General features: G+C 36.3%; 1 protein-coding gene across 1 annotated transcript in view; it reads left to right on the top strand.

Moving 5' to 3' along the window:
• LOC137615911 (uncharacterized) overlaps positions 1–9,049 on the top strand; it is a 41,889-nt gene extending 32,840 nt beyond the window's left edge. The window contains exons 4-5 of the mRNA XM_068345599.1: positions 7,662–8,081; positions 8,456–9,049. Coding sequence (XP_068201700.1) covers positions 7,662–8,081; positions 8,456–9,049 — 1,014 coding nt within the window. The remainder of the gene's footprint in view (positions 1–7,661; positions 8,082–8,455) is intronic.
• Positions 9,050–16,426: the final 7,377 nt, after the last annotated feature.

The following is a 16,426-nucleotide window of genomic DNA, read 5'->3' as shown; positions in this document are numbered from 1 at the left end:
TATATATATATATATATATATATATATATATATATATATATATATATATATATGTATGTATGTATGAACTAGGAACCCTAAGAAATTCACTGTCAAAATAACAGACAACGAAACATATGAATCTTGACTATGATTCAGGGCCATCCCACATCTCATAGATATGGTGATTATGGAAAATTATGTATCATCCTTCCGTTTCCTTCTCCAAGAAACATTTCCCTCTGCTTTTTTATATAAGTTACACTCTCACCAAAAGAAAACGTCATTTAGAAGGATGTGGAGGTGATAAAACTAGGGATTTATCTCCGTGGAAAATAAAGAGAGGACATTACGCAAAGAAAATATCAATATCATGTTTAAGCTGTTTTTTTTTAAAAGGAGATGAGTCGTTCTAAGTAGGGTATTTGTCAGAACTCTTTACTTAATAACGACCTCAATAAGTATATTACCGTACGAGCAATATATTAAAAAAAAAAAACTTCCGGGCAATTATGGATGAAAAATAGAGCTTAAAAACGTAATAAATAACACTAATGTTCTAAGATTATTCACTATCCAGAATCAAAACATTCGGCTTTTTCAGAAAATATTTTGTCTAAAATCTGTGAATTATATATATGATATATATTATCATAAAAATGTTTTATACTCTGCTACCTTAGGCTTATCACACAATTTAAATAGGTCAATTAAGCATCTAATAAAATAAAATCTACAGGAAATAACTATGGAAAATGCCCAAAAAAAAGTTAGCAAAGGAATCTAATAATGTTATTAGAAATAATAGAAAAATTAAGCGAGGAAGAAACAGATTGTTTGATGTCATACAATAGTGTTTGAATAACAAATCTTATAGTTATTAATATCTCTCACAATGAAAAGACTGATACTAATTCCTCGTTTATGAATCTTGCTTGCGATTCCCCTAGTTCAAATACCTTGTGCAAAGGGACCTAATGAATTTAACGAAACAAATAAGGGTCAAGATTCTATCGGTAAATGTATTGGCGTCCTGCAAAGGGTTCAACGTTTTTGGGGTTTTACATAACGTGTCTTTTATTTTAATTGCTTAAGGTGTGTTACTGTTGTTGGGAGTTCGCTTATCAGACAACTGTGCTCGTGATTATCCCCTTCCTCTGTTGTTTCTATTCTCATTAAATAGACATCTAATAAATTCTCTATTCCGCAATGATAGGCTTCAACTAAAGATACTAATACTCAAACACGCATATTTAAATAAATATACGTATGTATGTCTCTTTCTAATTGGGAATACCTCAACGTGGTGAAAGGGTTTGAGTATCAACATGATCAGTCATGTAGTACTAGTCAGGGCCTCTTATACTAGGTTGGTTTGCTGTGAGCGATCAGATTAAATTCTCCCACCATCACCAATCCGCATTGGCCAGCGTTGTGATGAAAACAGGACAAACTCCAGGCATGAATAAGGACATGTCTGAGGGCTTTGTCCTGCAGTGGAATAGAATCAACTGCATCTCTTTGTTTTTTTATTAATATATATATATACATACATATACATATATATATATATATATATATATATATATATATATATATATATATATATATATATAAAACAGCGTGAAAATGCACAGAAAAGGTTTGTACAAGTTCCCATATGGTGATCTAATATCAATTAGTAAACTTTCCTTTCGATATAACTTCTCTTAGAACAAATTGTTCAAAATCTCATCAACATCAATCCCCTCAGGCTATACAGAAGGGATATAATACCTAATATTCAGAGGGGAAATTTTAGGAAAGAACATCGAAGTTTCCCCTCTTCTGGCAACGTTTCCAGGTGACCTCCCCTTCTTGAATTACGGAAAATATCGGAGTTTATATATCTCTTGTAATTATTTAGGATTATGGGAGTAATTGAGCAATCTATTGACGAATAAAGTTGATGTACCTAATGCCTTTCATTCTCTTCTATTAAATGTCTCATAATGAATCATTTGTAACATTCCCAACTCTTTCATGAAACTGTTTTTTTTTTTTTTTAATTAATTGAAGTATTCGAAATTGATTAACGAATTCTACAAGAAAATATATCTCTGATATAATTTACTTCTGGGTCTGAATAATCATTCGCCAGAAATCAAACCCACTTTACATTTTATCAAAGTTACATTTTTTTTTGTCATAAAATGTATTTAACATTGACCTTGCAAGTCTCTCCAACGATATTGAGTCCTGTCCGAGTTATCTTAACTACTGTCATAAAGAAATTACATTTCCCTAGAAATTTATCACATATCAGGTGCACATTTTCGTCCCTGAATACTTGTCCACATTTGAGTACCTTGAGAAGTCATTTCCTTGTAGGAAGAAATTACGAGGTATTCAAATTCTATCAGAATAACTCCCCTTAAGATAGAACATGAAATAAAGATCGTCAATTCCACATCTTTTTGAATTTCACAAGACTTTTTCAAAAGCTGGGTGGGAGTTAATGATATGATTGAATGCAGATGTCTATGCTTTAGTAGTGGTACTATATAAAATCACTTTTTGTTTTCTTAAAGGAAACGAAAACTTTACATTAGAATTCTATCAGATGGGTCTACTTCAATATTTTCCTTAATTTAGGTTTTCATTTTTTGCTCATAAATAACAAAGGTAAGGGACAGTGGCAATGCCCTAGAGACTAACCATATATCCATATGATCAGTGCCCAAGGCCCCCTTTCATCCAAGTCAACACCAGGGAGAGCAAGGCAATAGCTCCATCCTTCGCTCACAAGGATGGTAAGGATGCAGACACTATACGAAACTATCGAATTTGAGTGTCACGCGATATCCCGTCCAGCAGATCAACAGGCAGTTACGTTTCCAATAAACTGCCACAAGGAAAGTGTCAGTTTTGTAACAAATGTGGAAAAAGGATATCGCTTCTATTTTCTGGAACTTCGATACACAGCAACACCATATAACCGTCAAGTGTTTGATTTTGTCGGAGAAAATCTATATATGTCCATACAACTTTTTTGAAGGTTATACCCCATTCTAATACCCACCTCCCCTTATACCATTGCTTTGAATCAAATGCGCAACTTTTCGATCCTGTCAGAACCAGTATTGAAGAAAGTGGAAACTAGTTTTACCATTAATCCAATGTACGCACCATCACGTTTATCCCCTATTTTGGACATCATAACATGAAAAATAGCCCAGCAGTATGTAAAGGAACGCACAGTGGGAAAACAAATGATGAAACCCCCAATACCTAGCCAGCGATGGCAGAAAGGTGGGAGGGGTTTATTGGCAAAGATAAATTGATTCACTGATGGCAAGCACCTAACTACGGGTCCCGTGATAAGGGAGGCTGTGCAGAAGTAAATTATGATGGATGAATTTAAGGGAGAACAAAAATATAATCATCGTGGACAAAGTAATTTTCCGAGTCGACGAGGAGCAGAATTGGAGTAAAAGTGAAAAAAAAGAGAAAATGGGGAAACAAGAAAAGATGAGAATTTATGAGTTTCAAAAATAGAAAATTTGTGAGAAAATAATATATATATATATAGAGAGAGAGAGAGAGAGAGAGAGAGAGAGAGAGAGAGAGAGAGAGAGAGAGAGAGAGAGAGAGAGAGAGAGATATGTTATTATGAAGTTAATATCAACTCGTGATTTATATGAAATTTCTACACAGACTACAACTCAGAGTAAATTCTACACTTGTACCATTACACTTTGAATCCTATTACCATCGAACTCCATTAAAATCCTCATAAACAGACACAATTAACTAAAAATTAACTAGATGACAGTAAGTTATGAGTACCTAAAGATTTTTATGTATAGAGCAATACCTTAACGAAAACCTACATTATATAAAAACATGAATTGGTTGGCTCTTTTGGAGAAATATATTACACAAAAAGGGAGAGGAAAAAAGTTTTGGACACCCAAACATTTTTTAAAGTACAGAGCCATGGCTTAACGGAAAATATCATTATAAAAAGGAACTAAAGAAAGTAGAAAAAAAGGAGAGGAAAATGTACATCTACACCTTCTAAACCAATGAAATTAAATTCGAAAATGGTTGGAGGATCCAAGGGAAAAAAAAGCTGATATCAGCCCTGAGCCGCCAGTAAGTCGCATCAAGACGTGACCCATGTTATTAACAGAGAGAGAGAGAGAGAGAGAGAGAGAGAGAGAGAGAGAGAGAGAGATTTGGATATTCAATTTAAAATGGATTCTAGTATGAATTAATTCCTTATTATTATTATTATTATTATTATTATTATTATTATTATTATTATTATTATTATCATCCTTATTATTATTATTATTATTATTATTATTATTATTATTATTATTACTAGCCAAGCTACAACCCTAGTTGGAAAAGCAAGATGCTATAAGCCCAAGGGCTCCAACAGGGAAAAATAGCCCAGTGAGGAAAGGAAATAAGGAAATAAATAAATGATGAGAATAAACTAACAATATATCATTCTAAAAACAGTAACAGCGTCAAAACAGATATGTCCTATATAAACTAATAACAATGTCAAAAACAGATATGTCATATATAAACAATAAAAAGCCTCATGTCAGCCTGGTCAACATAAAAACATTTGTTCCTACTTTGAACTTTTGAAGTTCTACTGATCCAACTACCCGATTAGGAAGATCATTCCACAACTTGGTAACAGCTGGAATAAAGCTTCTAGAATACTGTGTAGTATTGACCCTCATGATGGAGAAGGCCTGGCTATTAGAATTAACTGCTTGCCTAGTATTACGAACAGGATAGAATTGTCCAGGGAGATCTGAATGTAAAGGATGGTCAGAGTAATGAAAAATCTTATGCAACATGCATAATGAACTAATTGAACGACGGTGCCAAAGATTAATATCTAGATCAGGAATAAGAAATTTAATAGACCGTAAGTTTCTGTCTAACAAATTAAGATGAGAATCAGCAGTTGAACACCAGACAGGAGAACAATACTCAAAATAAGGTAGAATGAAAGAATTGAAACACTTCTTCAGAATAGATTGATCACCAAAAATCTTGTAAGACTTTCTCAATAAGCCAATTTTTTGTGCAATTGAAGAAGACCCAGACCTAATGTGTTTCTCAAAAGTAAATTTGCTGTCGAGAATCACACCTAAAATTTTAAGAGTCATACAAATTTAAAGAAACATTATCAATACTGAGATTCGGATGTTGATGAGCCACCGTCCTTGACCTACTTACAATCATACTTTGAGTTTCGCCATGAACTAAAAGATTTTGGTTTTGAAGACGTAGGTGAATGAGACAGAAATTATTTGTTAGTTGCTTCATCAAGAATTTTCCCGTATTATTATTTCTCTACAAGACTTTTTAAATTCTAAGTTATCAACAGCTGAATAAAACTTAAGGAATCTATATAAATCTTCGACTTTTTATAATCTAATATCCATGAATGGTTTTTAGTAGAAATATTAAAGGTTAAGGACAGAAAATATTACAATGGGATGAAAATTGGTTTAAAAATGTTAGAAGATCCAAATAAAAAATATATATCAAACTGGAATCAATAACTATTATAAAATGGAGAGTGAAAGAAGGATTCTTTTACAGATTGATAAATGTAATAGTCATTGCATAAAGAGAGAGAGAGAGAGAGAGAGAGAGAGAGAGAGAGAGAGAGAGAGAGTCTTCTAAAGTAAAGCCATGAGGGTTTCTTATACAAAAAAAAAAAAAAGATACCCAAAGGTCATAGACCATAATTCTGAGTAAAAGTTGGCAATAATCAAAAAAGATTTCATCTTATTTTTATTCCGTACATGTTTTATTGATTAAAACCAGATTTACGCTTCCGTGAATGTTTCTCGGCAACGAAAAAATTGAAGTGCAAAGAACAAGAATGATTTTATTCGAAAGTCCAGGCGATCACTAACGAGTAGTTGTGTGTGTACAGTATATATATATATATATATATATATATATATATATGTACAGGATGTGTATATGTGTATCAATAAACGAAATGAAAATAGAAAAACTTGAATGAAATAATCCCTTTATCGTATTGATATTGTAAGTCTGATGTTCTCCAACAGACGATAGCACCAACTCTAATCAAATGTTTCACTTGATACATATTTCATAATTATCCCGCGTCAGTTGTGATTTTTACTTGCACATAATTTATCGAAAATAACCCTTTCCCCTACACGGCATCAGCTATAACGACCTCAAACATACATTAATCGAGGAATTACTAATGATTTCCCTATGTTGTAAACTTCCCCATTAACCCCACCATACTGATTACCCATATCTTGCATGCTCTCTCTCTCTCTCTCTCTCTCTCTCTCTCTCTCTCTCTCTCTCTCATCAATAATTTTCCTAGACTCCCACTCTTCTTCTCACCAAATTCTTTCCTCCTAGCCTATCATTCCCCATTCACCCCAAGACCAAACAATTGTAACGCACGCGTATCACACACGTTCGTACTCTGTAACAGTATTATTATTATTTTTTTTTCTTTCTTGAATACTGTTGTTATCGCTCTCGCCTTGCACTGATAACCTATGCCTTTATGTTCTTGAATCTTTGTGTTTGAATTCTTGTGAAGGTCTTGACTGGAATAGGATGTTTATGTACTCATGCTCCGTCCAAATAAAGTTAGTTGCCTTCGACACATCTCTCAGCTACTTTATAACGGCTCGCTTGCACATTGGTGACTAGCAGAGTGACCGCTTCTTCCTGCTTGTCCCCTCAGTACTATTTTAAGATGCCCCCCCCCCCCTTGAACCTACCTCTTTGGCACACGACGCCTCAATGAAACTACCACCTTTCGCAAGCAGAGAAGTGTTTGCCTGGTTCAAGCGTTTTGAAATCCAGTTTTGCATCAAGGGCGTGACTTGGTCAAGCACTAAAGCACATTACGTTCTCATGGTGATCCCCAGGGACACTTTCCCGGAAATCTCCGATTGGCTGTGTGTGCAAGGAGATACTCCCTTAACATACGAAGGCCTCAAAACATGCCTCCTGGAGCAGTATTCGCCATCACCCACGCCCGCATAGCCAAACTTTTTTTAGCTCTTATAACAACCATTGGGGGACCAAAAGGCTTCACTCGACCTCAGGGAAAAGACCATTATAGCTGGCATGCACAATGCCGCAGACGGCTCTCCTCGTGAAGTGAACCTGTAATAATTATAAATTACATAATAAAATCCATGACCCAAGGGATCAATGGAGAAGTTAGGAGGAGTGTGAGAACGCTAAGTCAGTCATAAACAGGATGCAAAAGTCAAGACCAAGCTAAACCTTTGCAATGTAACATTTTTGTATGAAGAGTAAACACAATACAAAGCATCCCGTGAGAAACAGTTGAGTGTCTCACCGGAACAAGATGGCTTCCTGTACTAATGTTGTGTTTACATATTTGTATAAATGCTGAGATAACTAAGTATACGTTATCATCAAACATGATATTTTTGTCAGTTCTTTGTAACATGTCATACGGAATGTCCATCCGATCAAACCATTTATACTCCTGTGATGGAGCTGCTAATAAACTGTTTTAAAAGTTAACTTACATAGACTTATTCAGAAGAAGTAACCTGAAAGTCTAACTATACATATCACATTGAAGAGACATGAAATGGAACTCTAATGTGTGTTTATAACAGTACCACACCAACAAATCTACTTCATGCCCAAAGCGCCTACCTGAACCTGTACGGGCTGTCATCCCCAATGTCGATATTTTGCTCATGAAGGTCCTAATGACCAAAGTCAACACCCCTATGGACAGTCACATCACCACCTTCCAGACCTCCATCAACATCTCCACTCCTGACGAAGTGGACAACTATTCAACATTGACCGAAGCTGACATGAACGCGGTAGAACACAGATGCTCATCCCGTGACATACCAGAGCGGCGACAAAGCCGCCCACCACCCACATATGCCACGTCTCACTTACACCCCAACCAACAACCTCTCCAGCCACTTAGTGTCTCCCATCAGCCGCAGTTATGCTACTCCCACTGTAAATTCGAGGCTGGTTTGAGGAAATGTGCAAATAGTTGTCAGTGGCCAAAAAACGTAAAAATAGGCCATCACTTGAGCCGGTGGCCTCCCCTTTAACTAATCTTTTTATTTTACATGACACAGGACGGGCGTGCAATTTTTGGTAGACATGGTGCTCGCCGATCTCTTCTGCCAAGGCCACTGTGCAGGACACGGAGTAGTCTGTCTAAGTCTGCCGACACCTGCCTGGTAGCTACCAACAGATCTGCGATACTCACACAGTTATGAAACGCTCCCATTATTGTTTGGAAGCACCGAATATATTTGGAAGGTCCTCATTGCTGATGTCACATTGCCAATCCTCAGTGAGGATTTCTTCTCACACTTCCACCTCCTGGTCGATGTAGCTCCTCCATCATCTATGCATCACACTCGGCCGCCAACAACAGAACAGCCTTGTAGTCCAATACGACAAGTATACCTTTGGCAAAAAAGTATCGCTCTTAGGGGACATCATCACTCATGAAGGAGTCCATCCCCTCCCTAAGAAGGTGGTAGCTGTTCAGAATTTCCCCATGCCCTCAACTGTCAAAGCACAGCAAGAATTCTTGGGCATGATCAACTATTATCACCGTTTTTTGCCAACCATCGCCGCCACTTTTGCCCCCCTCTACGCCTCCCTCAAGGGAAAGCAAAAAGACCTGAAGTGGGGTCTCCTTCAAGAGGTGGCCTTCCGCAACCCAAAGAATGCCCAATCAACCACTACTGCTCTTAGTTTTCCCGTGCCATATGCATATCTCCTTCTCTCCACCAATGCCAGCAATGTCGCTATTAGGGTAGTCCTCGTGAAGGTGGTAAACAGCTCGCCCCGGCCACTAGCCTTTTTCAGTAGAAAACTGTCCAAGGCGGAATCCAGCAACTCAACTTTCGACAAGGAATTCCTGCCAGTGCACTTGGCTGTCCATCACTTTCACCACTTCTTGGAAGGTATGTCCTTCGTAACTCTCACGGAGCACATACCTCTGGTGCACACCTTCACGTGACAGTCTGACGTATGGTCCGCCTGTCAACACCAACATCTCTCCGCCATGGATGAATACAATTGTACCCTTCAGCACGTCAATGGGAAAATGAATCCCGTTGTCGATGCCCTGTCAAGGAACACATTAGCTGCCATTCACCTGGGATTTAATTACAACACCTTAGCAGAAGCCCAGCAAAAAGATCCAGAATACCAAGCATGTAGGATAACCTGCACCTCCCTCCATTTTGGGAGGACGTCCCTCTTGACGACTATAACGCCACCCTCCTCTGTAATATCAGTACTAGTAGACCTAGTCTGTAGATACCTTCGCCCATGCGCCGACAGGTATTTAATTTCATTCATGGCCTTTCCCATCCCTCACGCCATTTACTGCAGTTTATTTGACACGAAATTACTAAGGACGCTAAGGATTGGGTCCATCCCTCTACTTCATGCCAAACCTCAAAAGTACATTGACACAGATTCAGGAGTGGGCACCTTTCCTCACCCTTCCGGCGCTTTTCTCACATTCATATCGATGCTTTAGGTCCCCTACCCACATCACAAGAACATCGTTACCTGTTTACCGTCATCAACCACTCCACCCAGCCTGAAGCCATTACCATGGAAACTGCAACATCTGCCTTAATCACCGGATGGATAGTGAGATTTGGTATCCCTGAGCATATTGCTTCCAACAGGGGTACCACTTTCACCTCTCAATTGTAGACATTATTAACGAATCTCCTGGGTATCACTCTTCATCAGAAAACCACATACAATCCTGCTACCAACAGTATCATTGAACGTTTTCACCATACCCTCAAAGCAGCTTCGATGTCCCGCTGCAAGGACTCCAACTGGTTTATCCAGCTTCTCTGGATAAGGACCACCCCTAAAGACACCATGGATGTCTCAGCAGCTGATATGGTGTATGGCAACCCGGTGGTCGTCCCTGCCGATTTTTTTCCGTCTGCAACATCCTCTGACAATCTCCAGCACCTATGTCACGTTTCGAGAAAATTTACACCATGCCGCCAGACTTACAAGCCACCAGCTAAGCAACACATACCGTCAGATTTGCACTCGGCAATGACACTATCAAGCCACCGTTAACGCCCCCATACACTGCCTTTCCTTGTGATCTGCCATATGCCGAAAGCATTCCTCCTCAACATGTGGCAAAGAAGGCTGGGTCTCCAACGATCGCCTAAAACCTGCATATCTTCTACCAGATGACCCATCTACAGTACTCCTCTCAAAAGCAGGGCACCCTATTTCACATGTGTGTCATTTTTAAGGGGGGGGGGGGGGAGTCATGCTCCGCATGTGTATCACACACGCTTGTAGACTGCAATGTATCTTTTCTTTTTTTTGTCGTTATCGCTCTCCCCTCGTACTGATAACCTGTTTATGCCTATATATTCTTGAATTATCGTGTTTAGAATTTTGTGCCGTTCTTGACTGTAACGGGTCATATATATATATACTCATGCTCCATCCAAATAAAGTTAGTTGCATTCGACTCGTTTCTCAGTCACCTCCTAATGGCTCGCTTGCACATCATATACAAAATTTCTGATCCATCATTTGGTAAAATGGTTACTTCTGTCTTCATATTTTACACTTTTAATAATTATTATTTCGCAAAAACTGGGCAAACACCTTATCTTTTCAGATTCAATGTGCTTTCTTTCATTTTTAGTCACGTATCCTCATTTCACTTCCATTAAGGAGAGTTGGCTCTACCATTCCTTCAAACAATATATACTAAGTTTCCATAAGACATTTCAAATCTCTTTCTAGTGAAGGTAGAAAGACAGAAGAGTCAAAAAACGGTAAAATGAAAAATGAAGCATCATGTGAGCATTAGATTTGGAAGAAAATTGAATATTCTATGAAAGCCAAGAGGGCTAAGTACGAATAGAAAGGAATGTTTGAAATACGAATGCCAACGGAAACAAAATTGAATCTGTTAAAAATTGTAGTTTGCATAGCATTTGTGGTGTAAAATATATAATGAATATAGAGGGAAAAAAAGGGAAAACCTTAGGTGAAAGAATCGACGAGAATCTATTGCGATAGTTTGATTTTGCAGAAGCATGGATAGAAAAGGGTGTGTCCAACACGATGATAAATCCTTTATGTAAGAGTAAATTGTAGTAATTATGATTGCTGTCTTGTGCTTGTCCATGTTCGAGGATATACAAAGTCCGAATTTAAAGAGGTCCAAGAGATGAAATGAAGCAATATTTTCTATCATTTCGTAAAGAAATACAATCCTAAATAACACTTGCATTATTGCAATAGCACACCTGCTCTGTTTTCATGTCTATTCATTCAATAATGCCAGAGACTTGAGGCTATACTCATAAGGATTCTGAAAATAAATAATTTCTTGTGATTAAGGTTAAAAGTAAATGTCTCTTTAAGATATAGTTTCCTTAATAATAATAATAATAATAATAATAATAATAATAATAATAATAATAATAATAATAATAATAATAATAATAATAATAATAATAATTCAGGTTACGCCATATACAAGGAGAGTTATCAAAATTAGGGAAATTACTCGAATAAATTCACCAAAGCTTACAAAAATAAATACTATTTTCACCCTAAAGAATAAAGGTGACAGCTAAAGATATCACAGTTTAAAGATGAAAATCGAAAAATAAACAATTATATAAAATCTTAATTCAACATAATCAGAGTTCGACAAACATACACACCGATAAATACATACATTCATGTATGTAATATCCCCAACCAGAAAATTTCTATTAAGTTTCCAAGCGGTAAAGATTATATTCTTAAGAGACAAGGCTATCAAAGTCACAGGTTTAAGAAAACCTCAAGACTTCAAAATGTACATATTGAAAAATTCTGTATTCCCTCTCGGATATGCAATCTCCTAAAAATCTATAATCTAATTAATTCTTTGAGTAAGTAATTCCACGTCATAAAAATCATTTAGTTCGGAAAAAAATACAAAAGTAAGATAACCAGATGGTTAATAATGATTATTCGATGACATGAAAAAAACGAAAGATGTGAATGTTTTAGTCACTATGATGGGTTGTTGTAAACTATTAGAAACGACCCTGCTCAAGCTCTGCATCCTCACTATTCTAGTGAACTAAGGATAGCGGTTTTGGGGAGCCTATAAGTCTACGTGCTGAGTCATCAGCAGCATTGGCAGGCGCTCACTGATCCTAGCTTGATGGAGAGAGGCTTGGACGCTGATCTTTCGCTTAAAAGTAGACTCATGCACACTACCATATCTGCTTCCTTATTGCCTTTTCTCACTGGGCTATTTTCCCCGTTGGACCCCTTGGTCTTATAGCATCCTGCTTTGGGAACTAAGGTTGTAGCTTAGCTAGTCTACGATATTATTCTGTCTCTAGGGTATTGTCCTGCCCCTTATCTCTGCCATTCATGGGCGACCTTTAAACCTTTAAAAGATAAAGGATATATCAAAGATGAGATATTTCGCCTTATCTTTGCATTGCAGTCACCAGTTGCTTTCGCAGGACCTATGAAGTTTTAAACTATGTTCTTCACTCCTGACAAGATAGGAAAACTCATAGGAAAACTCAAAGGCAATACGCACTGTACCGCATGATTCGTTTTTGAAAAGTTTTAATCTATTTTGAGAACAGCAAAGGAAGAAATGCCCAAAAATAAAGGATAGTAAAATCCATTACCGATGTTTTGAAGTTTATGAAAAAATAATAAATAAAGTTATATGGAAAATGGTTCTTTGCCATATGAAAAAAAAATGTTGGTCAGTATCTAGATATTAAATCACTAGTATACGCAACCAATAAAAAATAACTTAAATATTTAGATATACATGCACACACCCACAGAGTCAATCCAACCAACACCTCCCCCTATCCTAACTACAACTTCTCTCCCACCTATCCAACAGAGTCTATCCATGCCGCTGAGCGTGACCGGAAAAATTATATACATACACACACCCACACATACACATACACACACACACACACACACATATATATATATATATATATATATATATATATATATATATATATATATATATATGTATATACAGTATATATATATATATATATATATATATATATATATATATATATATAGATATATATATAAATTTCTACCTCATACCTGGGATTGAACGCTGGCCCCTTCTAATGAAAAGCCATGTCGAAACCAACCATTCTACGAGAGGCCATAAAAGAAGTCGGAACCTAACTGCTACCCAGCAGTTCAGGATTTACCTGGCGAGACATCAGTCTCTGACCAGCGAGTTTTCCCCGACTTCCCGGCCCACCACGTGACACAATTGGTAGTAATTCATTCAAATTACCCCAAATGAGTCAATATGGATAAATATCAACACAACATCGTGTTCAAATAGAAATAAATTTCTACCTCATACTTGGGATCGAACGCTGGCCCCTTCTAATGAAAGGCCAGGTCGAAACCAACCATGCTACGAGATTTACTACCAATTGTGTCACGTGGTGGGCCAGGAAGTTGGGGAAAACTCGCTGGTAAGAGACTAATATCTCGCCAGGTAAATCCTGACCTGCTGGGTAGCAGTTAGGTTCCGAATTCTTTTGTGGCCTTTCGTGGCATGGTTGGTTTCGACCTGGCCTTTAATTAGAAGGGGCCAGCGTTCGATCCCAAGTATGTGGTAGAAATCTATTTCTATTTGAACACGATGTTGTGTTGATATTTATCCATATAATATATATATATATATATATATATATATATAAGTGAACCCTCGTTTATCGCGGTAGATAGGTTCCAGACCCGACCGCGATAGGTGAAAATCCGCAAAGTAGTGACACCATATTTACCTATTTATTTAACATGTATATTCAGACTTCTAAAACCTTCCCTTATACGTAGTACTGTTAACAAACTACCCTTTAATGTACAGAACACTTAATGCATGTACTACAGTACCCTAAACTAAAACAGGCACAAATATTAAAGGCGATTTTATATCATGCGTTTCCTAAACACGCCAAAAAGCACGATAAAAAATGGCAACCAATGTTTTGTTTACGTTTATCTCTGATCATAATGAAGAAACAAACGCATTTACACATCTGTGTATAGGTTAGTTTTTGCATCGATTATATTGATTATTCAGTACAGTATGTTGATTTTGTTATTACCTACCAATGTTTTACTTAATTTTTCTTAGGACTTCCAAATGAAATGTTTTTCTTTATGACGCCACCTGAAACGACGGCGTCATAAAGTACGCTCAGTAAACAAACGAAGGCATTTAACGCGCATGATGAAAGTGATAAATAATGATATTACAGTAAAAGCTTTTAGAAAATGTTATTACAAATATTATTTACGTATCTATATAAAATCATACATACGTAGCAAAGCAGGAAAACAATTTACGAAAGGGAGAGAGAGAGAGAGAGAGAGAGAGAGAGAGAGAGAGAGAGAGAGAGAGAGAGAGTTGTTTTACGTACGTAAATGTAAATTTAAAAAAAAAATAGCCCCATTTCATATAAAATAGGTTATTACAAATATTTTACTTTATCATATTACAGTAGTCTGTATAATACTGTAAAGTTCAGTACAGTATGTTGTTGTTATAGTCGTGGCGATGAAATTCTCACGAAACAAAAACACGGCATTCCATTACAACAGCCGATTCATTTTCTCTCTCTCTCTCTCTCTCTCTCTCTCTCTCTCTCTCTCTCTCTCTTCGTGTTATACAATACTTACATATAGATGAAGAAACTAAAATTAGTTTTCTTAGTGTCAATTAAATACAAAACGAAAAAATTATGCCGAGTTTACATCCATTTCAATCGTTGCTAAAAATACGGCATCCGATTTCATCAGCAAACCACTATTTTTTGGGAAACATCATTTTATTCTAGAAAATTGCTACTCTTTAAATAGTTAATTGCACATTAAGAAAGCGTGTACTTTTGTTTTTAAATTTCGGGTGTGTTTTAAAAATCGAGTATTGTTGACTTCTTTTTGTATTACTTTTGGCTGTGATTAGATCAGCTGACGTCTAGCTGCCGCTCTTGAGAGTGTACGAATACACTAACAAAGTATCGTTTATACCATTCCTTGACTTATTCAAACCGTCTACAGTATACAGTTGATATTACATAAGCACCAATGTGTTATAACCTATAAATTTGTTTTGTTTGTTACATTTAAAACAACACACACACTCTCTCTCTCTATCTCTCTCTCTCTCTCTCTCTCTCTCTCTCTCTCTCTCTCTCTCTGTGGGCTACTTTTCACTACCTCCCATTCCTTACCTCTCTCTATCTCTCTAACAAATGATCTCTTTTTTGCTCCTCAAAGTTTCATTTATATTGAAAATCAATCATGATTCAATTTTCCTTACTTTCTCCAATCTCGCACCATCGGTCACATCGCGGTATTTTCGAAATTTCCGGAAAATCCGCAATATATGTATATACATATGTTTTGAAAAAAAATCCGCGAACTGGTGAATCCGCGATGGTCGGAACCGCGAAGTAGCGAGGGCTCACTGTAAGTATATATATATATATATATATATATGTATGTATGTATATATATATATATATAGATAGATAGATAGATATATACATATGCATATATATGTATATATATATATATACAGGTATATATAATATAGCCAGACACTTGCTCTCTATCTTATAGGGGAGATTCACTCGAGCTCACAAAGTTAATCAGTACTGTTTTTAAAATATTTTGTTTTAATTGTTCATTATTTTTCATATGGCTTATTTATTTCCTTATTTCCTTTCCTCACTGGTCTATTTTTTCCTATTGGAGCCCTTGAATTACAGCATCTTGCTTTTCCAACTAGGGTTGTAGCTAATAATAATAATAATAATAATAATAATAATAATAATAATAATAATAATAATAATGAGCTGCATTACATGCTCATTACTTTTGCATATCTTTTTTCCACGACCTAATTATATAAACTGTTATCACAAAAGACCGTAACAAACAAGAAGTGAAACAACTTCGCCATATCTATGGCATCATAACAACACTAGGAATAACAGCACCCGCAATGTTTTCAATTAGGATTGAACCACAATTCACAGCATCAGTATAAGCCATGCAGTTAATACTAGCAAAACCGGAATCAACAACAGGAATGATCACAGCAACATGAAAATACATTAAGCATTTTCAAAAACTAATTACGTTTGAATATTCTTGCAATCTACAGAAGAAATTAATATTTTTTAATGATTAATATCTAAAGGCCGTATATCATATAACCTCTCAAAGAGAAAGAAAGGAGTATTCAATACTTTTCAATATTACATTAACTGTAATGAATGAAAATCGTAAGGATCTGTGGGACTTT

The sequence above is a fragment of the Palaemon carinicauda genome, chromosome 22, assembly GCF_036898095.1.
Source record: "Palaemon carinicauda isolate YSFRI2023 chromosome 22, ASM3689809v2, whole genome shotgun sequence".
In the NCBI taxonomy this organism is placed as follows: domain Eukaryota; kingdom Metazoa; phylum Arthropoda; class Malacostraca; order Decapoda; family Palaemonidae; genus Palaemon; species Palaemon carinicauda.
Note: the sequence above shows the minus strand (reverse complement) of the source record. Positions and strands in the feature narration are given on the sequence as shown.